Source organism: Mya arenaria, chromosome 6 (assembly GCF_026914265.1).
Source record: "Mya arenaria isolate MELC-2E11 chromosome 6, ASM2691426v1".
NCBI classification, from domain to species: Eukaryota; Metazoa; Mollusca; class Bivalvia; order Myida; family Myidae; genus Mya; species Mya arenaria.
The window spans coordinates 83,316,064-83,341,285 of record NC_069127.1 but is presented as its reverse complement, the minus strand read 5'-3'; the positions used below and the strand labels follow the sequence as shown (position 1 = coordinate 83,341,285).

Below are 25,222 nucleotides of genomic sequence, written 5' to 3'. Positions count from 1 at the left end.
CATTATCATACAATGTGCACTTCACTATCATACAATGTGCACTGCACTATCATACAATGTGCACTGCACTATCATACAATGTGCACTGCATTATCATACAATGTGCACTGCACTATCATACAATGTGCACTGCTCTATCATACAATGTGCACTGAGCTATCATACAATGTGAACTGAGTTATCATACTATGTGCACTGCCCTATCATACAATATGCACTTCACTATCATACAATGTGCACTTCACTATCATACAATGTGCACTGCTCTATCATACAATATGCACTGCACTATCATACAATGTGCACTGCATTATCATACAATGTGCACTGCACTTTCATACAATGTGCACTTCACTATCATACAATGTGCACTGCATTATCATACAATGTGCACTGCACTAGCATACAATGTGCACTACATTATCATGCAATGTGCACTGCACTTTCATACAATGTGCACTGCATTATCATACAGTAACAATGTGCACTTCACTATCATACAATGTGCACTGCACTTTCATACAATGTGCACTGCATTATCATACAATGTGCACTGCCCTATCATACAATATGCACTGCATTATCATACAATGTGCACTGCACTATCATACAATGTGCACTGCACTACATACAATGTGCATTGCATTATCATACAATGTGCACTGCATTATCATACAATGTGCACTGCATCACTGCACTATCATGCAATGTGCACTGCACTATCATACAATGTGCACTGCATTATCATACAATGTGCACTGCATTATCATACAATGTGCACTGCACTATCATACAATATGCACTGCATTATCATACAATGTGCACTGCACTATCATACAATGTGCACTGCATTATCATACAATGTGCACTGCACTATCATACAATGTGCACTGCATTATCATACAATATGCACTGCACTTTCATACAATTTGCACTGCATTATCGTACAATGTGCACTGCATTATCATACAATGTGCACTGCACTATCATACAATGTGCACTGCATTATCATACAATATGCACTGCACATTTCATACAATTTGCACTGCATTATCATACAGTAACAATGTGCACTTCACTATCATACAATGTGCACTGCACTATCATACAATGTGCACTGCTCTATCATACAATGTACACTGCATTATCATACAATGTGCACTGCACTATCATACACTGTGCACTGCATTATCATACAATGTGCACTGCACTATCATACAATGTGCACTGCATTATCATACAATATGCACTGCATTATCATACAATATGCACTGCACTATCATACAATGTGCACTGAGCTATCATACAATGTGCACTGCATTATCATACAATGTGCACTGCACTATCATACAATGTGCACTGCACTATCATACAATGTGCACTGCACTATCATACAATGTGCACTGCACTATCATACAATGTACACTGCATTATCATACAATGTGCACTGCATTATCATACAATGTGTACTGCATTATCATACAATGTACACTGTATTATCATACAATGTGCACTGCACTATCATACAATGTGCACTGCATTATCATACAATGTGCACTGCATTATCATACAATGTGCACTGCATTATCATACAATGTCCACTGCATTATCATACAATGTGCACTGCATTATCATACAATGTGCACTGCACTATCATACAATGTGCACTGCACTATCATACAATGTGCCCTGCACTATCATACAATGTGCACTGCATTATCATACAATGTGCACTGCACTATCATACAATGTGCACTGCACTATCATACAATGTGCACTGCATTATCATACAATGTGCACTGCACTATCATACAATGTGCACTGCATTATCATACAATGTGCACTGCACTATCATACAATGTGCACTGCATTATCATACAATGTGCACTGCATTATCATACAATGTGTACTGCATTATCATACAATGTGCACTGCATTTTCATAAAGTAACAATGTGCACTGCATTGTCATACAGTAACAATGTGCTCTGCATTTTCATACAATGTGCACTGCATTATCATACAATGTGCACTGCATTTTCACACAATGTGCACTGCATTATCATACAATGTGCACTGCATTTTCATACAATGTGCACTGCATTATCATACAATGTGCACTGCATTATCATAAAGTAACAATGTGCACTGCATTGTCATACAGTAACAATGTGCACTGCATTTTCATACAATGTGCACTGCATTATCATACAATGTGCACTGCATTTTCATACAATGTGCACTGCATTTTCATACAATGTGCACTGCATTATCATACAATGTGCACTGCATTATCATACAATGTGCACTGCATTATCATAAAGTAACAATGTGCACTGCATTGTCATACAGTAACAATGTGCACTGCATTATCATACAATGTGCACTGCATTATCATACAATGTGCACTGCATTATCATACAATGTGCACTGCATTATCATACAATGTGCACTGCATTATCATAAAGTAACAATGTGCACTGCATTGTCATACAGTAATAATGTGCACTGCATTTTCATACAATCTGCACTGCATTATCATACAATGTGCACTGCATTATCATACCGTAACAATGTGCACTGCATTATCATACAATGTGCACTGCATTATTATACAGTAACAGTGTGCACTGCACTATCATACAATGTGCACTGCATTATTATAGAGTAACAATGTGCACTGCACTATCATACAATGTTCACTGCATTGTACTGTTGTTTGTCATTATTTTGCAGAAATGTGAAATAACAAGAAAGAATGGTCCTATACCTATCACTTTCACTGAGAAGTCAGTCATTTTCTCCCAATCAAGTGCCTGTTAGATGACTGTTATTGGATCAGTCTACAACATCATATTTTCCTTTTTCTTCCAGGACTGGCGATGAAACGACCATAGCATAGTGCCATAAACAGCTCAGTATATGTCTGTCACAGGCATTCTGCTATTGGAGTCGAAGATCCTCTCGCCTTTACCAGTGTTGTATTGCCACTAGTCACACGTTTTTTGACGGATTTCATGTGGGACTTCTAACATCTTCTGAGTAAGCAAAATTTTATTACATATATGAGTTAAGTTATGTAATTGATTACTTTTTAATGTAATAGTTCTGGTTTTGATGTTTGGATATGATATTTTTTCATTTTTATTTCATTTTTTCTGATAAGAAATCCTTTTTTTGTTGATTTCTGCTTGTAAGTAGAAACAGTTTTCAGTTTGAATGCCTTCAGACTTTCTTTGGTGTGTTTTTCAAGAAAGGGATAACTTTATTGTAATACCCCCTGACAAACGAAGTTTAAAGGGTATATTGGAGTCTCCTAGTGGTCAGTTGGTCTGTTGCAATTTTACCTTGCCTGGAGCATAACTTGAAAACCACTGGATGGTATTTCATTAAACTCCATACAATGGTTAAGCATAATGAGAGAAAGTGGAGTAAAAAAACATCACTCTATCTGACTTTATGACAGATTTATTGCTCTTTGTTACTTTTTCTTGTCCAGAGCATTACTTGAAAACTACTAGATGGGATCTAATAAAACTTCATACAATGGTAAAGCACAATGAGAGGAACTGCAGTCTCAAGAACCATCACACTATTTAGCCAATTACATAGTTATTGCCCTTTGATACTTTTTCATGTCCTGCACATAACTTTTAAAATGCTGTATGGAAATTGATTGAACTTCATACAGCAAAAAGAGGGGAAGTGCATTGTACAAGAACCATTACTTTATTAGGCAATTAGAGAGTTATTGCCCTTTGTCATCTTTTTCTTGTTCAGGCCCCAATTTTTCGAAACTTCTTAAGTCCCTTATAACAGGATTAAGCTAAGCTCACTATTCCTGTTGTTCTATAATATGTGTTATATGTTTTTAAAAATTATATAAGAAAAATCTGTGTGCTAATTAGAAGAAACCATATTTCATTTATCAAAATCCATTATGAGTATGTATTTTGGCTAATTGAAATAAGTGACTTAAGCCTGTTAAGCTTAAGAAGTTTCGAGAAATTGGGGCCAGAGCATTACTTGAAGACTTATGGATGGAATTTATACAATAGTAAAGCACAATGAGAGGAAGTGTAGTGTACCATAACTTTATCCACACCATTGTCAATTGTAGGTGGGAATTCTAAATATTTACTGCCATTTCCTTATGAGGGCGGTGTTCAGGGGTATTAATCACATTCAGTGATAGTTCTAGTTGATCTGAACATATGTACACGTATATAAAAAAAACTAATAACAGGATGCCTAATCAACTTTATAAGGTAAGTTGGTCATGTGATTGTTATCCCAGGTCAGTTCGTCATGTGGCCAGTTCTGCAAACTGACTTCTAAAATAAATAGAAGATTTTTGTATTTATCTCCTTTAAGCAATATCTTTAAACTAAAATAATGCTATGTAGCAATGCTATCTGATTGTGTTACCTAACCCCCCCCCCCCATTCTTTTCTAACATTTTACATTTAAACGGTCAATGATGTCATATTGATGACACAGCTGTTCATAAAACTTCAGTGCACATAGAGGAAACTTTAGGAAATTGGCATCTAAATGTGCTTACTGGACTTATAATGTGTTATTTATGGACATTTGTGGCATATGTGTGTATGATTTATATGTCTGTATTGATTCCCATGCTGATTTTGTCTACAAATTTTGTTTCAATGTTAGTTGCAGTGTTTTTGACTGGCGCCCATTTCCAAATGCTATAACAATGCTTATACATATATATTTTTTTCCCGGAAGTAAAAATAAAATTCCAAATTTCTGTTCTTAATTTTTGTGATTTTTTTTTTAAACATATTTCCTAAAAAAATGAATCCGTAACAGTTTTGTACGGAATCTGTGTATTCAATGCCTTCCTATTCCTATACTCCATCCACAACACCTATTATTCTCCATGTTTGGTCTTTTATCATATGAAAAAATAAGAGCATGTGGTATACTTCACATCATAACTTACAGTTTCATACTTTCATGTTAACTGTTGCTCTGAGAACAAAAAAAAGAAACAATTGAAAACCTTCTAGTGAATTGCTATGACTAAACCCCCCTGATTCTAAATATTGATTCTGTGAAATGATGTAATGAATCATCCCTAATGTATCGATTATGGCCTAGATTTGGGGTGCAGGGCTGCACTTAATATAGGTTCTCATCCACAATTCATGTTGTTTTATTACAATTGTTCTCCATGGTGTACTTTTCAGCGTTTTATGAGGGTTTAGCAATGTTTGTAATGAAATTTGTGTACGGGATTATAAAATTATTTGATGTAGCTTGCTGCCAGATACAATTTGTAGTGCTGTAAGTTGCAATCTTATTGGCATAAACTGCAATAATTGTTTGAATATCTCCCGTTTTTGGACGACGGTAACATAATTCCGCAGATAGTTTATTTAGAACCATTCAGTGTTCTCTTCATAATTGTTCATCATGCACACTTTCATATATGGCTCGTGCTTTGTTCTGTATTGAAACTTATGTATTAGTGGATTTGTTTATTATATGTTTTCTATAAGGTATATAGATACATTGACGTGTCACCTTAAAATATGAAATTGTGTGCTAATCTTAATCTATCTCTTTTTGCTGGTCAAAAAATGTACTTATTAGATTTCATACAAATGATAAAAAAATTGTCTTTAATGTCATATTAATGCAAGTCAATTTATTTTTCCTCTTTTTTTCAGAAGTTGTATTTCATCAGAAGCGTTGACGTCATTTCCAGATACACTGATCAATTCCTTTTATAACCACAAAGCCCATGGAGTGCCCAAGGACGAGATAATCCATGGGAGTTGCTAGACATGTTACAACATCAAAGAATTAATCAGTAAACGACACTCATTGTTGACTTCAAGAGAACTTCTCTCCGCTTACTACATCATGCAGTGAAGAAGTTCCGTTCCAGCTATATCTGACCCAACTGTCATTCCTTACTTCTCTTGTGAAAATATTAAAGTGCATAATTTATTTAAAGAACTTGAACCACTGCAGCAGAGCTTTCTATTGTTCTTTCATAGGGATGATGATACCAGAACATTGGTGTTAATCACATACGCTAGGCTTACAGTGGTAAACAAGTGGTAACTGTTAAGTGTTTAAAGGCAGTTCTTATGTTATTTTACTAAAAAAAGGTAGTAGGAAAAATTAAAAGGGATTGTTAAATTTCTTCAACAAGATCAATACACTGGTGAAGACATCATGAAACTGTTAATATCTTGAGATATTTTCCAAATAGAGACATCTCTTCTTATTGTAAGATTCCTATTCTGAGAAATCATTCCTAGAAATGACAGATTGAAATCGGAGGAAATTATAAATTTATGACTACATTGTCATTTGAATATAAAAATGAAGAAAAAGACTGAAAAGATTCATTGAAAATAAATCAGAATGCATTTACACTTTGAACAAAACATTTCATCACGGACCGAGTGTACCATACACTCTCTGTCATGGATGGGAAAAGTGCCGGACCTGGTGACCAATGGGAGCGGAGAGACTCAGGGCGCAACACCCAGACGCCCCACACGCACTCAGTATTACAGTGAGGGCTGGCTGGCCAGCGGGAATGCTAAAGGCATTGTGGGCGTCACATTTACTGCCAGTCATTGTCGGAAGTATGACCCGCCCAACAGATCAAACTTCAACCTTCGTGGTCATAGAGCAGAGGTAATATTTGTTTGTTGTGTCTTTTCTCAACGAGCTGATGAGTTTTTAATTTACATGTGTTTTTAAATAACGACGTTTTAGTTTACATTAAACTCTTTGTCAGGAAATGCCCCTCGATTGACAGAAACATTGTTAAGCATTGGCATCTGTACAGGTAAAACAAAAGGTATAAGTATGATTTATTTTATGTCGCATAGATCATTGAAATTGCATACATGACACATAAGCTCTGTAGAGCTTTTTAATGACAAACATATATATGTACATTTTTAAAATCTGCTCTGTAAATGTGATAAAGAACCGTTTACATTTCCTGGACTATAACCAGTACTATCATTGACAAAGCTCTGTGTTGGAATAAAGCCTGAGACCATATGATTCTGAGTCAGATACGCTAACCATCCGGCCATCACCACCGATGTATGAAGTGTACTAATTCACAAAAATTGTATTAAGGTCTTATTCCTTGTTTTTGAGGTATTGATTATATTGCGGCCAATACATGGCCTATTGATGTCAAGGGAGAAGTGATTGAATATTTATAATCAGGGTGAGTGTGCCAGTGTAATAAAACATAGAATGGTACAGTTATGCTTTGAACTTTCTATGCATGACAATTCAATGTTAAAAACTGTTGTAAAAAGAAAGTGAATAGGACTATTCAAAAATTGCTTTTATACATTTTTCATTTGAGGGCTAATCTTTAAACAGTTAAAAAACATTGGATGAGTCTTTCAAATTGGACACACAGTCACACTTATAAGGTACAGTGGAAACTCACTAAACCGGATCTCCACAAAACTGGAATCCTCGGGATACCGGACTTTTTTCATAGTACCGGTTTTCCCCTTCTATTTTCAATGTAAAATAATCCCTACAAAACCGGAACATCGGAATTCCAGATAACGGAAAAAAAATCGAGAAAATTTGTTAGTTGTTAACGTAATTTTACCTCACAAAACCGGACGTATATTTGTTCAAACATGTCAAAATGATTTTGTGTATTAGGAATTCGCGAATCGCGTGTCACTTTGTTTTGACAGCCGGTGCGTCGTTAAATATTGCACCTGTGATGTTGTGTTAACTCGATAATCGATAATGATGATTGCGCTGTGGATTGACTGCCACGCGATAATCAAATGATAATCAAACTTGTAAAAAGAAAATTGATTGAAACATTAATTTGTTTGTTGCAGAAAATAAAGAACTAGAAACGGTTATTAAGTGATCATTTTGGAGGGTTGTTTTATCTAAAGACTTCTATGATTGAATCAAATTAGAGCGGTGCGTTAATTAAACTATCAAACATACTTAACAAGCATTAAATTACGCGAGTTGTTTTATTTTAAGACTTGGAAAAAAAGATGATTATAAAAACGCAGAAATGTTTAATAATGTTTATCACTTTTGCATGTGCTTTAATCATGTCTCAACCTCCGTATAAACGTAAAGGTTAACTCAGTTAATATTTTGAGTAAACTTACTCCGTACAACATATTCTCACTAAACCGGAATCCTCACTAAACCGGAAATTTTGCCCAGTCCGAACCTTGTCCGGTTTAGTGAGTTTCCACTGTATTACTCTTAAGTAAACCCTCGAGCCAAATGATGTCAGGGCTAATAAAGGTTTCCTTTTACTAATAACGTTACAACTCTGTGGTGTGCCAAGCTCATTATGCTCATGTCTTATTTATAAGGAATTTGTCCGAGTTCCTAACTGAATTCCTGTGTATGTTTTGCATCTTGTAGAAGCCTTAAATATTGTATGGCAAGGAATCTGGCCTGACTATTTGAACGCTCATACATCAAAGTCTGACCCTTATTTTTTTCAATCAAATATTATCTTGTGATCTGAATAACAGCTTGTGCCATTAGCCTTAGTATGAATATTTGAAAGAGTCACTGTATAATTTTTGTAGCAGTATTACTTTTAAGTGTGAGCTATGGTGACAGAGTGTTTGTTTCTATTGTGATAGATCCATTGTCTGAGTCTGTCATCAACATTTTCCTTCAAACAACCTCTCCTTCTAAATCACTGAGACAATTTCAACCAAACTAAACAAGAATGTTCCTTTGGTGGTCCTCTTTCGTATTCCTTTAATAAAAGTGGTACCATGTAGAACTCTGTTTGCTATGGCAACCGAAAGGAAAAACTTTTAAAGTATTCCTGTCAGAATCAGCTGGCCGGATTTCAACATAATTTCACTGAAACGTTTTTAAGGTGACCCTGTATCAAATTCCCTCAACCTATTGGGATTCATAAAAAAACATGGCCACCAGGGGCAGGGCTAAGTTTTCACTTTATGTCTTGATGAAAAACTTTCAAAATTTTCTTTTCCGAAACCATTGGTTTGATTTCCAAATATTTTCACCAAAAAATCCGTTTTATCAAAATTATTATGATTTTTTTTATTTCATTTTTTTTTTTATTGTTTTACAATCATTAAAGATATTCTGCAAACTTCATGAAATTATTCGCAGTAACAATGTGCTCTTTTGTGACAAGTTATATAACTTATTGTAAGAGTTATGGCCCTTCATAACTTCTTTAAAGAAATACATGTTGTTATACACCTGTAGTTTCATACTATAGGCATACTTGCAGGCGCTGTCCAGTAAGTTTAGAAATCATCAGGAGATGTGATTTAGGGCCATCTTTGCCCTCTTGTTTTATCAAATCATGGTGTTGCGTTGAGAACCTTTATTTCTTTTCAACTTTTACCTGGCTTTATAAATGAAAATATAAAAAAAACATATTAGAAGGAAGTGGTTTAATTTTAAATTAAAATTTAATTTACAGGATACAGATATTTTTGAAAATAACACATTACCTGAAACATTTTGCACATGATCTTACAGTTAATTTAGCATCTTTTTTAACAGAAATGGGTATCCAATGGAATTTTTGTACTTAACATGGAAATTTGCCTGTAATTATCTGGGGAATGCATTCCCTGTAGATGTTTAAGCTTCATTGCATCACTAAATTAGCTTTATAGTTCCATTCAGTTTTATTGCCTGGCATTGCCTTTGAATTTCCCTGAAGATTGCTTCCAATTCAAGCCCCAGAAAACAGTCTATTGATTTCATTAAACTTTAACAAGCAGTTAAGGAGAGCTTATAATACTAATTCACCCTAGCGTTGGCGTCAGCGTCACACCTAGGTTAAGGTTTTGAATGTATTTATCACCTTAAAGTCATTATCTCAGCAAATGCATCATGACTTTTACATTGACACTTTCTACAGATCCCAACCATCCAACCTTCTTAATTAATCAAGTAAGTTATTTCTATCTTGCCATCAAATATAGTTTTTTCCCCTTTTTTATTTGACTTTATCACTTAGAAATTCTAGCTAAGGTTTTACATGTAAGAGCTACAAGGGTTGCTTGTAAAGTAAGTGTACAGGAGCGAATGCATTCCATCAAATATAAATATTAACAATAGCCCTTGTTGTGCAATATATTATTTGGAAGTAAATTTCATTCAAAAATACAGATAGAAAGCCTTTTTTTTCTATATGCAGTTTATAACAACCTACCTGCACGGCACTGAGCAGTTTAGCAGGTCATGGCGCCTTGAAACAAAAAATGTTATTTATTTCAAATACAGTTTATTAACCTGCCTTTATATTGATTATATAAAAGGAGTTCTTATTTGCACAGGTAATGCTGTTAAATACTTTATGGTTTGAGAAATATTCCACCATCAATTTTTAAAAAATAGGCATTTTTTATAGATCATCTTAACTTAAGTTAAGAAACTCTTATTATATTTATATATTTATAAATAATAGATGGTTCTGTTGTAACAAATTATTAAAATGCATATAGGTATCATTGTGGACGTGTCATTATTAAGTATGTGGACTTCCCTTTTGAATGTCTTTCTGTCCTGGACCCGCGAAACAGAGGTTGACAATGTGCCTGCTTATGTATGCATTGGACAATTTTGTCCAGGAATTTTCCGAAAGTCATCTCGAATTGATTGACCTGTCCCCCATGATGGGAGAAACAAAAAATATCGTATCTCGTTTGCATGATAAACATGTAAAGCTAGGGATAAGGAAACGTAATTTGACAGAAGAAATGGATCATTATTTCAGAGAGGGTTTCAGGATGAAATGCGATGTCCCTTGATATTTGGTGGTGGCTTGTGAAGGTTCCAAATGCTGGCTCCAAATAAGATACAGGGTTGTATTCATAAAGCAACTCCGGTAGGATTATCAACTTAGAGTGGATTTTTTATTTTGCTGAGATGAATTTAAAAATATAATAACAATGTTTGCACAAGAAAAATATGCCTGCCAACAAAATGGTCTTAATTATATACCATTGACAAATGAAGTTTGAAGGGGGTATATTAGAGTCACCTTGTGGTTGGTTTGTTGGTTGGTTGGTCAGCCCATTGCAATTTCCCTTGTCTGACATTAACTTTCAAACTACTGGATGGAATTCATTAAAACTGCATACAATGGTAGAACATAATGAGAGGAAATGCTGTGTACAGCAACCCGAGCTCTATTTCAGTTATAAACAAAGAAATTGCCCTTTGTTACTTTTTCTTGTCTGGAGCATAACTGACGGAATTCAATAGAACTTCATGTAATGATAGAACATAATGAATGGAAGTGCAGTCTGTAAGAACCATAACTCTTTTTAGGTTATTACAGAGTTATGTCCCTTTTTTATTTCTTGTCTGGAGTATAACTTGAAAACAATTGGAAGTAATTATGTTAAACTTCACACAACGGTAAAGCACGGTGAGAGGAAGTGCAGTATGTGAGCACCATGACTCTATTTTAGCTAATTACAGAGTTATTGCCCTTTGTTACTTTTTCTTTTCAGCAAAGTAACATTTAGGGTAGAAGGGGTTCACGGCAAGAATGCTGTTCTTGTGAGAATAATTTTTAACCAGGTTTTCAACGAAAACCGGATGATTAGAATGAGGTTGTCATTGGGCGGGCGGGCGGGCAGACGGGCGGGTGGGCATGCGGGCGTCAAACATTGGTTTCTGTTCAATAACTTTAGTAAGCATCGATAGATATTGATGAAACTTGGTGTGTAGGTAGCTTATGGGAAGAGCTAGCTTGGGATTGCTTTTGAGGGGGGTGGGGCTAAGGTCAAGGTCACTGTTACTAAAAATAGAAAAATGGTTTCTGCCCAATAACTTTAGTTAGCATTGATAGATATTGACGAAACTTGGTGTGTAAGTTGCTTATGTGAAGAGCTAGCTTGGGATTGCTTTTGAGTGGGGAGGGGCTAAGATCAAGGTCACTATTACTTAAAATAGAAAAATGGTCAAGTTCACTGTTACTTAAAATAGAAAAATGGTTTCTGCCCAATAAGTTTAGTTAGCATTGACAGATATTGATGAAACTTGGTGTGTAGGTAGCTTATTTGAAGAGCTAGCTTGGGATTGCTTTTAAGGGGGGGGGCTAAGGTCAAGGTCGCCTGTTACTAAAAATAGAAAAATGGTTTCTGCCCAATAACTTTAGTTAGGATTGATAGATATTGACGAAAGTTGGTGTGTAGGAAGCTTATGTGAAGAGCTAGCTTGTGATTGCTATTGAGGGGGGAGGGGCTAAGGTCAAGGTCACTGTTACTTAAAATAGAAAAATGGTTTCTGCCCAATAACTTTAGTTAGCATTGACTGATATTGATGAAATTTGGTGTGTAAGTTGCTTATGTGAAGAGCTAGCTTGGGATTGCTTTTGAGTGGGGAGGGGCTAAGGTTAAGGTCACTATTACTTAAAATAGAAAATTGGTCAAGGTCACTGTTACTTAAAATAGAAAAAAGGTTTCTGCCCAATAACTTTAGTTAGCATTGACCGATATTGATGAAACTTGGTGTGTAAGTTGCTTATGTGAAGAGCTAGCTTGGGATTGCTTTTGAGTGGGGAGGGGCTAAGGTTAAGGTCACTATTACTTAAAATAGAAAAATGGTCAAGGTCACTGTTACTTAAAATAGAAAAATGGTTTCTGCCCAATAACTTTAGTTAGCATTGACCGATATTGATGAAACTTGGTGTGTAGGTAGCTTATGTACAGAGCTAGCTTGGGATTGCTTTTGAGGGGGGTGGGGCTAAGGTCAAAGTTGCCTGTTACTAAAAATAGAAAAATGGTTTCTTCCCAATAACATAAGTTAGCATTGATAGATTTTGATGAAACTTATAGCGAAGGTAGCTTATGTGAAGAGCTAGCTTGGGAGGTGGGGTCAAGGTCACTGTTTCTAAAAATAGAAAAATGTTTTTCTGCCCAACAACTTAGTTAGAATTGATGGATAGTGATGAATCTTAGTGCGAATATAGCTTATATGAAGCTGCAGATTGAACTTGCTCATACAACAAATTAATTGGCTATAATTTCTGATTGCCCATAACAAAAACCTGGTTTCGTCGCATTGCGGCGCTTCTAGTTTAATCTTAGATTTTATTTCAGAGACATAAAAAGACAGGCAACATTGAATGAAAAAGTAGGTAAATTAATCAATGAATAAAAAGTCATGGCAAACATTGGGTAAATTTCACCAACCAAGCAATGTAAGGTACCAGGAAGCACTAGCATGAATAACATTTAAACAGTACCCTATTGTTTTTTATAATTACATCATAATTCTAAACAAAAATTTCATGCCATCTTTGCAACAAGTGAACAGCTTTTTAACTAGTATGTCCATCCTTTCCACTACAAGACATGGGGTGCCAGTGGTCCAGTGGTATAGGTTTCTGCCTCTTACTTAAGTAGTTGTGGGTTCAATCCCTAACTGTGTGAAGGTGGTCTTGTGGTTTGAGGTGTTTGCCTCTCACCCAAGTGGTTTTGGGTTTGTTTATCCCCACCAGTAGTACATCCTCATTCCCTTATGAAAATGACACAGTACTGGTTTCTGCCAAGGAAACTGACCTGAAAGTGATTTTTAAGCTATCAGCTTTGGTCACAATCTGACAGGTGCATCTTATGAAATATTCATAAGACATGCAAGAAATTGTCAGTCATCTGACAGACCATGGACCTGATCAGATCTATTTAATTATTAAATTGTATTATTGGAAAATAAGAGAGCTCTACCAATAAAAGTGCATTACCATTAAGAATGAGGGAGCATTAACAATCAGGGAACATTACCAATAATGGAGCAATACCATTAAGAGGACATTACAAATGAGGGAGCATTACCAATCAGGGAACATTACCAATAAGGGAGCATAACCAATAAGGGAGCAATACCATTAAGAGGGCATTACAAATGAGGGAGCATTACCAATCAGGGAACATTACCAATAAGGGAGCATTACCAATAAGGGAGCAATACCAATAAGAGAGCATTACCAATGAGGGAGCAAAACCAATCAAGGAACAATACTAATAAGGGAGCATTACCAAAAGGAGAGCATGACCAATAAGAGAGCATAAGAAAGCATAACCATTAAGAGAGCATTACCAATAAGAAAGTATTACAAATAAGAGAGCACAAGAGAGCATTTCCAATAAGAGAGCTTGAAAAGCATTACCATTAAGAGAGCATTACCAATAGAAGATCATTACCAATAAGGGGACATAACCAATGTTGCATCATAACCAACAAGGGAGCATTACCAATAAGGGATCATTACCGACAAGGGTGCATTTCCAATAATGGAAGAATTACCAATAAGGGAGCATTACCAATGAAGGAGCATTACCAATCAGGGAGAATAAGAGAGCATTATCAATAAGGGAGAGTAAGAGAGCATTACCAATAAGAGAGGGAATTGAACAGGGAGGGTCACCAATTAAGGAACAGTACCAATGGTGTTAAATTATGATGCTGTCTGTCCATGCTGGAGAGGTTGATCGCCAATTTTTTGTTGTTGAAAATAGATGGAATAGGCTGCTAAGCTTCAAGATTATGTAACAGAAAGTCACATGTTTCATTATCTAATGTAGATTAATAGACTTGTCTTCTGTTGCATGTTATGTACTTTATTATCCCCCGCCTAATCGAAGCGGAGGGGGATATTGTTTTGGCGTTGTCCGTCAGTCCGGAACCATATCTTGGTAGGCATTGATCAGAAAATGTTCAAACTTGATCAGAATGTTCCCCTTGATCAAATTTCGACTACTTGTAAAAGTGGGTCACATGGGGTCAAAAACTAAGTCACTAGGTCAAATCTTAGAAAAATCTTTGGAACAAACTAGAGGCATTATACATGGTCAAATATTCATGAAACTTAATCAAAATGTTTTCCTTGATGAACTTTTGGACGTATATAGAACTGGGTCACATGTAATCGAAAATTAGGTCACTAGGTCAAATCTTAGAAAAATCTTTCAGGAACCATATCATGGTAATGATTAGTCATTATGTTTTAACTTGGTCAGGATGGACCACTTGTAAAAGTGGGTCACATAGGGTCAAAAACTAGGTCACTAGCTCAAATCTTAGAAACATCTTTGGAACACATTAGAAGCATTATGTATGGTCTTCTATTCATGAAACATGATCAGAATGTTTTCCGTGATGAACTCTTTGACATGTTTAAAACTGGGTCACATGTGATAAAAAAAATAGAAAACTGGGTCACATGTGGTAAAAAATTAGGTCACTAGGTCAAATCTTACAAAAATCTTGTCCGAAAGCATTTCATGGTAGTGATTGGTCGGATTATGTTCATACATGTATTATTGAACACATGATAATAAATATATGTATTTTATGATGATTTACTTCCATCAACTTCCATTAAAATCGATTATGAAAGGTTATAATCAATAATCACCAACAGGAAGCTCCTATGAGCTTGAAAATTACACACAGTGAACATGATCAACAGGTATCTTAAAATGTTTTATTTCCACTATTTACTGTTATCACTTCAGACATATCTTAACTTTCACTTTCAAATCATTCAAATTCATAGAAACTATTACAAATTATTTTACTCTATATACAAGACTTTTATTTTAAATAATTCCTAACAGACTCAAACTTATATCTTATGTTCATAACAGTCCATTTCTCTGCAGCCATATTACATGTTAATATAGGAATATTCCACCTACTTTTCATTTCCAATCCATGAACTTTGCCTAATCAGGCGGGGGATATCAATTCACCGAATTTGCTTGTTTGTATAAAATTCATAGTACAGAGGTCTACCCTTGCAATAGCAATATTGCCATCAAACTTTGTCTTGTGTTGACAGCCTGGAATAACATTGATCAGTCATCCTGACTGGAAGAAGTGGAAAAGTATAAATTCACTTTTTATGTTTAATCAACATGTTATGTATTTTTATGGACGTATTTGTATGTTGCTGTCTGGCGCACATAGTATTGTCCAACTTATTAGACTATTGTCAAACCATGAACTAACAAGAACTACTGAAAGGAAATAAATCTTGTGCTTGATTGTAAAGTTTGTGTATTGCAGGTTACACTGGTACGTTGGAATGAGCCCTACCAGAAGCTTGCCACATGTGACACGCAGGGAATCATCTTCGTATGGATCAAACACGAGGGGCGCTGGTCCATCGAGCTTATCAATGACCGCAATTCACAGGTTTGTAGCATTTAAAAAACATGTGGTAAATTTCTCTATTGAGACTAAGATTAATTTGAATGCTTTCTTGATGGCATAAAATGATGTGGCCTTAATTGTGTTTTGGGGTAATAGGAGTACTGGTTGGAACTACTCTATGTAAGGAGGTAACAGGAGTACATGGATGAACTACTTTATGTTTTGCGGTAACAGGATGATTGTGAACTTCATCTTATACTGCCTTGGAAAGGTGACTTTCTCAAAGAAAGTGTAGCATTTTGGGGTTATTGAAGAGATCAGTTTGACTGTTTCATAAGCTAGTATTTTGATAGTTACTCCTTAGAATGATCTGTTAGACCTAATCTTTTATTTATACCTTTTCCCTTTCATACACTCTTGCTGTGATGTTATCTTCCAGTTTCTGTGACTACATTGGCATTGTTTTGTAGTTTAAAAGCTGATCATATTTGTACACAAACCACATGTAGTGATAAAGTGTGAATAGGTCTAGAATATGCTTGCTGCCATAATATGATTGGATAATTAAATGGATCTGATCATGTCCATTATCTGTCAGATAACTGTCAATTTCTTGCATGTCTCTTGAATATTTCATGATGTACCCATCTCATATTGACAGTTTTAGAAATGATGACATCAATTCCTTCTTGTTATTGTGAAACTAGTTTTTATTTCAAAAGATTCAGTTTTATTGTAGTTAAGTTACTCCCTACATATGTTTAAAAGCCTTGAAATAAATACTGGATGCGTAATTCAGAGGCAATAATGTCGAGAATTTTATGTACAAGTATGTTTTAAAATATAAGCTTGTCTTAAATTTAAGAGAAAAACATTCAATATGAAACTGGATTTCATATAAAAGTGTGATAAAAATAAAATTACTGATAGCACGTAATAGCTGGCGTTAGTTTAAGCACTAGTTTTATTATGAAAAATAAGAATAAGTAGATCTTAGATATTTTGATCTTCTCATAAATTACTTGTTGGTGCACATGTCACTTCCCTCATCCGCAGTCTTCATCAACATTCCCATATGTAAAATCAAACTGATTGTTAACAGTTGAGCCCCTGTGTGGGCATCCGATTTGCATAGAATCACCCAGTTACCATTTGTTTGCAAATGCTGATCAAGTGCAGACAGAGTGCTGTCATGCATTCATTATGAGAATGGTACTTCTATGTAAAGCGCTGTCAGGCATACATCATAAGAAAAGTACTTCATGATAAGTGCTGTCATGCATACATTAGGAGAAGTGTACTTCATGTTAAGTGCTGTCATGCCTACATCATGAGAATAGTACTTTATTTTAAGTGCTGTCATGCTTACATCATGAGAATAGTACTTCTTGTAAAGTGCTGTCATGCTTACATCATGATTAGTGTGCTTCATGTATTAAAAGTTCTGTCATGTAAAGTTATGAGAAGTGTTTTTCATGTTAAGTGCTGTCATGCATTCATCATGAGAATGGTACTTAATGTTTAGAGGGCTATACACCAGATTGGCACCAAAAAAAGTTTTTTTCTGTAACGAATCTCAGAAAACTATTTAATAAAATGTTTTACTCTTTAATATCATAATTGTAAAAAAAATACCGAAATGTAAAAAAAAATTGAGTCGGAGACCGGGTTCGAACTGGTGTCGCCAAAATTGCAGTCGAGTGTTGTACCCACTGTGCCACGAAGGCTTACCCTAAACGGTTGGAATATTGAAGCCATAGACCTAACTTGATAATATCACATGGTAACATCGACTAGCCAATCACGCATAAGGAATACATTCAAATAGGTAAACATACCTTGTAATCTTTTTTTAATGAATACGAAAAAATTGTGAAAACTAAATTAATTGTAAACTATGCGGTACTTCAGTTAGTAAGTTTCAATGCATTGTACACATCGATACCAAGTTTATGTTAGTTTTCAACAATTTTCTTTTTATTTCATCATACAGAGTACAGCCCCTTTAAGTGATCTCATGCATACCTTATGAGAGATAAGTGCTGTTATATATAGAGAATGAGAATGATACAAGTTAAGTGCTGTCTTGCATAAATCATAAACTGATACTTTGTGTTAAGTGTTGTCATGCATACATCATTTGAATAGTACTGTAATATGTTAAATGCTGCCATGCATACAAAATGAAAATGGATACTTAATGTTAAGTGTTGTCATGCATGATTCATGAGAATGGTTGCTTCATGTCAAGGGCTGTCATGTATACATCATGTTTAAGTGCTGTCATGAACACATCAAAAGAATGGAGGCCTCATGTCAATGGCTGTCATGTATACATCATGTTTAAGTGCTGTCATGAACACATCAAAAGAATGGAGGCCTCATGTCAAGGGCTGTCATGTATACATCATGTTTAAGTGCTGTCATGAACACATCAAAAGAATGGAGGCCTCATGTCAAGTACTGTCATGTATACATCATGTTTAAGTGCTGTCATGAACACATCAAAAATGGAAGCCTCATGTCAAGGGCTGTCATGTATACATCATGTTTAAGTGCTGTCATGAACACATCAAAAGAATGGAGGCCTCATGTCAAGGGCTGTCATGTATACATCATGTTTAAGTGCTGTCATGAACACATCAAAAGAATGGAAGCCTCATGTCAAGGCCTGTCAGGTATACATCATGTTAAGGGTTGTCATGTATACATCATAAGAATGGAAGCTTCATGTTAGTTATTGTCAATCAAATATTACAAGAGCGATACTATTCATGTTGTAGAGCATTCATGTTTTAATTCACCTAAAACTGAAGTGCACACATCAAGTCAAACAGATTTGTGCGTGCCATACATTGCATGGCCTTTGTTTTACATTCCAGGTGACAGACTTTGCGTGGTCACATGACGGGAACATGGCGTTGATCTGCTACTGTGATGGTTTCGTGCTGGTGGGTTCGGTGGCTGGACACCGGTACTGGTCATCTGTGCTGAACCTGGACAACACGTGCATCACGTGTGGGGTCTGGTCACCAGATGACCAAAAGGTGGGTTATAATTGTACACGGATTTAATTATTGTTGTGTTAGGGTTTGCATTAGTCTAGTGTATTTTAAATCAGATAAGCTTTATTGTGATGACAGGCCCCAATTTCTCTAACATTTTTTTATTCGCTTAAACAAGATCAAACTAAGATCACTGGTTTTTAGCTGGTATATTTTGTGAATATTTCTCGTTTGAAAGAGTTTTGAGATTATTAAAGACACTCATGACAAACTACTTTTGGTTATGTTCAATTTAAAGTTAGCTTGTGGTTTGGCTTATTGAAATAAGATACTTAAAAACCTGTTATTTTAAGATATTTCCAGAAATTGGAGCGTTATAAAACATATCCTATCTCTTTGGGAGGAACTGTTAAAACTCAGTCAGCAAATCATTTTTTAACTATCATGCAATGCATTTTAGCTTGCTCCTAATTAATGCATACATGATCAGCTTTTACTGTTTTGGAACAGTTCTTTAATCTTCATTCTATGTCTTGAACTTCATTTCATGAGTATCTGTTTAATTTTTGTATCAAGTTGAAAGAACATGTCATTCCTCAGATGAAAATAAGATAAACGCATGAAACATTTTCTTCCTTGAAAAGCTGAGAATATGATTGTATAACTCCCTGAATATTTATTTACCTTAGCTCTTATATGAGATTAATTTAACAAAAAAGAAGCTTTTTCTGCAAAGAAAGAATCGCTGGTATGTTTATGTATTAAACACTATCCCTATGTGGCTCACATTTGAATACCAGGAATATTCTCCGCAAAATTGGAAGCTTTGTTGTTTGTCCTGGAGGAGATTATGTCAGTCTCGTTCATCAAAATTGGCCATCATTTTCCCTGTGCGAGCATCCATTTAGCAAATAAAACATTGTTGTTCTTACTGGTGACACAATATTAAGAAAGTTGCTAACACAGTGTCATAAATCATTATTGTTTCATGGGAATCAGATTATCTAGAAAGAGAAATTTAACAAGAAACGCCATGAACTTAAATTGTAATGAATTGTTTTTACAATTAATAGTTTCTGTAAAGGATAGCAGTATTACTAATATTCGGTCCAGGGATAGATTACTACTTAACTGTCAGTTTTCATTAGTAATTCTGTCAAAAAATAAAGAAAATTACTTAAATGTTAATGCCTAATAACAAACAAATTAATACTTTCCTCTGTTTCTGTGCGCTTGTGAAACATGGCAGACCCACGGGAATCACTCTGTCCGGCGTCACTGTCCCACTTTTGTTTTCCGATAAATAACTTTTGTTTGACTGTGGAATAGAGTCTCAAAACTTGATATGCAGTTTGACCAGGTTTAAGTAGTACAGTATAATAGATGACCCCTATTATAATTACTATTGGGGTCAATAGATCAAGGTGTCCAAATTTAAAAAAAAAATGTGGGTGCTTCCAACAGGGAATCCAAAATTCTAGATTTTTGGTAAATAATGTAAAAATAATTACATTTTTTAAGTCATGTTATCTAGCAAAACCATGATTATTCAACCTGCTTTTGATTGTAACAATATCTTGGTTTTATATTTCAATTAATCAGGGGTTTCAATAAGCGGACGTAGACGTATTATACGTCCGGAAAATCGCCAAAAACGTCCCAGAATTTGACCCCGGGTGTTTTAAAATTCCTTATAATAGCCTTGTACGCCTCTTTTAAATATGCCGTACTGCCCTTTCATCTTCCCATAAGCCTTGTACGTGTCATATGACAGCTTATTGTGTGTAAGGAGCAGATGACCTGTGTATTCATAAACGGCCATCTTCTAATCCGATAATTAGGAAGAGCCAATTAGTGTAACATCGCCAGGAGGCGGAGCTATTGAATGTCAGCCAATCAGAATATACAATGAGAACTCGTTCATTCAAAGATGAAAGTTCGTAAAATACAATAGAAAACGCGAAGGGATGGTGAAAAATGTTGTCAAGCACTATTAAACCTTTTAAAATAATTGATAATTGTATTGTACAGACGAGACTCGCTATTTTAAATATTGTTGATTTGAAGCAGACAGTCACTTCCGATTTGTAGACATAGGAAAGCTGGCGCTAACACAATCAAATACATCAATTTATCATTAAATGTTTTGAAAGTGTATTTGTAAAATATTCATGATGAACATTTCTTTGTAACCTTCAAAATATTTTGATGCTATATGTCGCGTTTACCTATCATGTCTACGATCATGTCAAAATTCTGCTGAAACCGCCATTTTGTCGGAACGATTTTCGGAGTTATTTTATCAATGTTCTATGCTATATAAGTGGGTTTTTTAAGCAAGGGCAGTGATTTTTATTGTCATTTTATTCTAAAACATCAACATATTACGAATAACTTTACCAAAGACAATTAAATAACAGCCAGGCTGAATGTAACATTTGTACCCAATCCCTATCATACCAACTAAAATTCGTCCCCTACATATTTGTTTTTTTTGTGTGTATTTATGCCAGTATGATTGTTTCAAATGCTTAACTGTCTGTTGTTTTTTTTGTTTTTATTTTACATGATTTTTAGGAGAAAAATGAGACATTGCACTAAAGAAGAATCTGGACAAGTACAGTCATATGACCACAGCGAGAAGACAAATTTTAATTTTGATATTTAAACACACCCTTCTAAATTCCGTGAAAAGGAACCACATTTTGTACAAGTCTGAAAATCATGGAAAATGATTTAAATTGAGTATGAAAACAAAACATTCTACGAGGAAACCCCACAAACCTTGTGACAGGGGTGGACCCCTCCCACACCCACCCCATGCACCCCTACGCTAGACCCTTGTAATGGTTAAATATATAAACAATAAACATAAATATAAACATTTTGAATTGTGCATCAAATGCGCTATTTTACCTACAAATTCTATGAACATTCCTAAAAATTCCTGAAAATCAGACATGAAATCCTGATTTTGGGTCTTATTGAAACCCCTGATTAATATAATATTATGTATTTGTAAAAAAAATGATCTGTAAGCCAGTATTCAAGTTGAAAATAGAGTTGGGTAAAGAAGAATTTAGTTTTGCCAACAATGACATTCCTAAGTTTAGATGTTTGAAATTAGGACCAAAATCCTTTATTGAACTCATGCCCTGCGCTGTAATCATACAAGTTTACTTAATTGAAGAGTCGGTCTCCAACTATTGCCTTACTTCTTGTAAGATAAAAAGTTTTGATTACTTTAATGCATAGGCTTTTCTTTGAATCAATCGTTTCCGTTGGAGACAAAACCGTAATGGAATTTTTCAGGGTTTATTGCCAGTATAGGTTTTGGTCACCCTTATGTGATTCACTTTTAGAGAATCACAGTTCTTGTTGGAAGTCGTAAACCCTGCCGTGATCGGAGGGAAATTAAGATTTATAGTGAGATGTGTGTAAGAAGAAAACATGTAATTAAGTTTTGCTTAGCCCTGAAATGGAGAAAGTGAATTGACAACCATGAATTGTATGGGAAAGTGTTTTTTGTGAGAAATTTGTCTTGCACAATGTATAGATTTTTGCAGGAAGTTTTTTGTTTTTGTCTATTTTAAAGTGATATGAATTAGGCTTCCCAGATGTTGATGCACAATGAATGCATTGCAAACCTCTTTATTTTGGTAAACCATATTTATTTTTTACCAGGATGACATATGTTCCCATTTCTCAAGTTAAAATCAGTGTTTGTCCGTAAACCCATTTGTAACATAAAGATTTTCCAGTGTGAGAGTGGTTTTCAGACCGCAGACGTAAGCAAAATAATAATTCTCTATTTCTGTCAAACTTTCTTTGTAAAGAAGCAGTTCCTTTTAAATTTATAACATTTCTTTTGGCAGATGTAAATGAGTTGTCTGCATGCAATTTTAAAGGAATGAAATGGAAATAATTAAATTATTTGATATAATTTTTCAACAATTTAAACAATTTTGAGGTAGAGAAACTTTTGTAAGCAAACTGTAACGGTTTGAAATGTACCAGTATAGACAGTTCAGAAAATTATGGATTGTATTTATAAATAGTGTTGGTTTTGTGAGACAATATGATATGCTATGTTAGCAGTATCTTCTTGTATGTAAATTATTTGTGGTAGTTTGCTTTCTTCCATTCTGCAAAACACCCTACGCTCAGGTCGAGATGAACCTATCTTACACTCTTGGCCATGGAAGATACTTATAGTCTCAAGATGTAGGGCTTCCATTTTGTAATTATTTATTTCTTAGATGGACTGACAGCCATGCTCCATTTGGACTGACAGCCATGCTCAATTCAGACTGACAGCCATGCTCCATTCAAACTGACAGCCATGCTCCATTTGGACTGACAGCGATGCTCAATTCAGACTGACAGCCATGCTCCATTCAAACTGACAGCCATGCTCCATTTGGACTGACAGCGATGCTCCTGTCAGACTAACAGCCATGCTCAATTGGGATTTACAGCCATGCTCCAGTCAGACTGACAGTCATGCTCCAGTCAGGCTGACAGCCATGGTCCAGTCAGACTGACAGCCATTCTCTAGTCAGACTGACAGCCATGCTCCATTTGGACTGACAGCCATGCTCCAGTCAGACTGACAGTCATGCTCCATTTGGACTAACAGCCATACACAATACGGACTGACAGCCATGCTCCAGTTGGACTTACACCTATGCTCCAGTCAGATTGACAGCCATGCTCCTTTTAGACTGACAGCCATGCTCCATTTGGACTGACAGCCATGCTCCTGTCGGACTGACAGCCATGCTCCATTTGGACTAACAGCCGTGCTCCAGTCAGACTGACAGCCATGCTCCATTCGGAAGAACAGCCATGCACCTGTCAGACTGACAGCCATGCTCCATTTGGACTAACAGCCATGCTCCATTCGGACTGACAGCCATGCTCCATTCGGACTTATAGCCATGCACTAGTCTTGATTAACCTTATGATGAAACATTATTAGTCTTATGCTGAGGTGGTTAACATTTGCATTATCACAATAGCTACATTAGCTTCAATGTCATGCATGCTTTAATCCATCTTTGTAAACTACTACCCACTACTCTTTCTCCCGCAGGTGATGTTTGGCACCACAGATGGGCAGATAATTGTAATGTCGTCCACTGGCGCGATGATCACCCAGATTACGATTCTTGATGGCATGGAGATTACCTCCCTTCTCTGGTCCTGTGAGAAGTTCAAGATGGAGGAAAACAGCAGAAAGGATTCTGTCGTTACCGTGGCTTCAGACAGTGGTGAGTTACTTGACATAATGCAAGATATTGATTATCATTAAATTTAGTATTGAAAATTAGGCTCGTATATATTCTGGCTCACATAATTATATTCAGGCTCATATATATTTGTGTGTTTCCTGTGTAGCAGGTCAGCTATGTACAGATCATGTCTTCAGGCATCACCTTCGTCGGCATCATCGTTGTTTGCAGCTTCATAAATTTTTAATCTAAAATAAAGCATTTCTCTTCTAATCTCTATCAAACTTGGTAGCAATATTTATGGGTATAATATCTCAATATGAGCAGTTGACACATGCAGTTATTTTATTCCTCTCTAAAATCATTAAAGCTGTATGTGATACAGAGTGAGTTTATTGCATTTTTCTTATTAATCCTTATTTTTTTTTTAAATTGTAGAACCTCAGATTACCCAAGTGTGAATCAAGGAGACTGCCCTGTGCTTAATGTTCTATTGTGAATTATCTTATATGACTGAATAGAAGACATTGATGCCAAAATCATCTTATTCTGAGACAAAAAAATAAAAAAAAATAATGTCAAAACTGTCAATCTATGAGAGTGTAGCTTTCAGCACCCCTTTACACTGGTTTAACCAGTAGTATTTTACATGAATCAAAATTATTTTAATCTTAAAGGAGAAGAGGGTAAGAAAAAAAGTCTCCGCACACACATAGCGCTCTCATTACCTTATCATCTGGATGCTTGCACATCAACAACTTGTAAGCAGCATCCCCCATAGTGATTTTTTGTTTGTCAAAATAAA

At 35.5% G+C, this 25,222-nt stretch overlaps 1 protein-coding gene across 1 annotated transcript in view; it reads left to right on the top strand.

Annotated features, from left to right (window-relative positions):
* LOC128237470 (tubby-related protein 4-like) overlaps positions 1–25,222 on the top strand; it is a 95,213-nt gene that overhangs the window by 12,067 nt on the left and 57,924 nt on the right. Inside the window, exons 2-6 of the mRNA XM_052953038.1 lie at positions 2,874–3,041; positions 5,696–6,680; positions 16,092–16,220; positions 19,061–19,225; positions 24,279–24,456. Of these exons, the coding sequence (XP_052808998.1) occupies positions 6,402–6,680; positions 16,092–16,220; positions 19,061–19,225; positions 24,279–24,456 (751 nt within the window). The 5' untranslated portion in view covers positions 2,874–3,041; positions 5,696–6,401. The remainder of the gene's footprint in view (positions 1–2,873; positions 3,042–5,695; positions 6,681–16,091; positions 16,221–19,060; positions 19,226–24,278; positions 24,457–25,222) is intronic.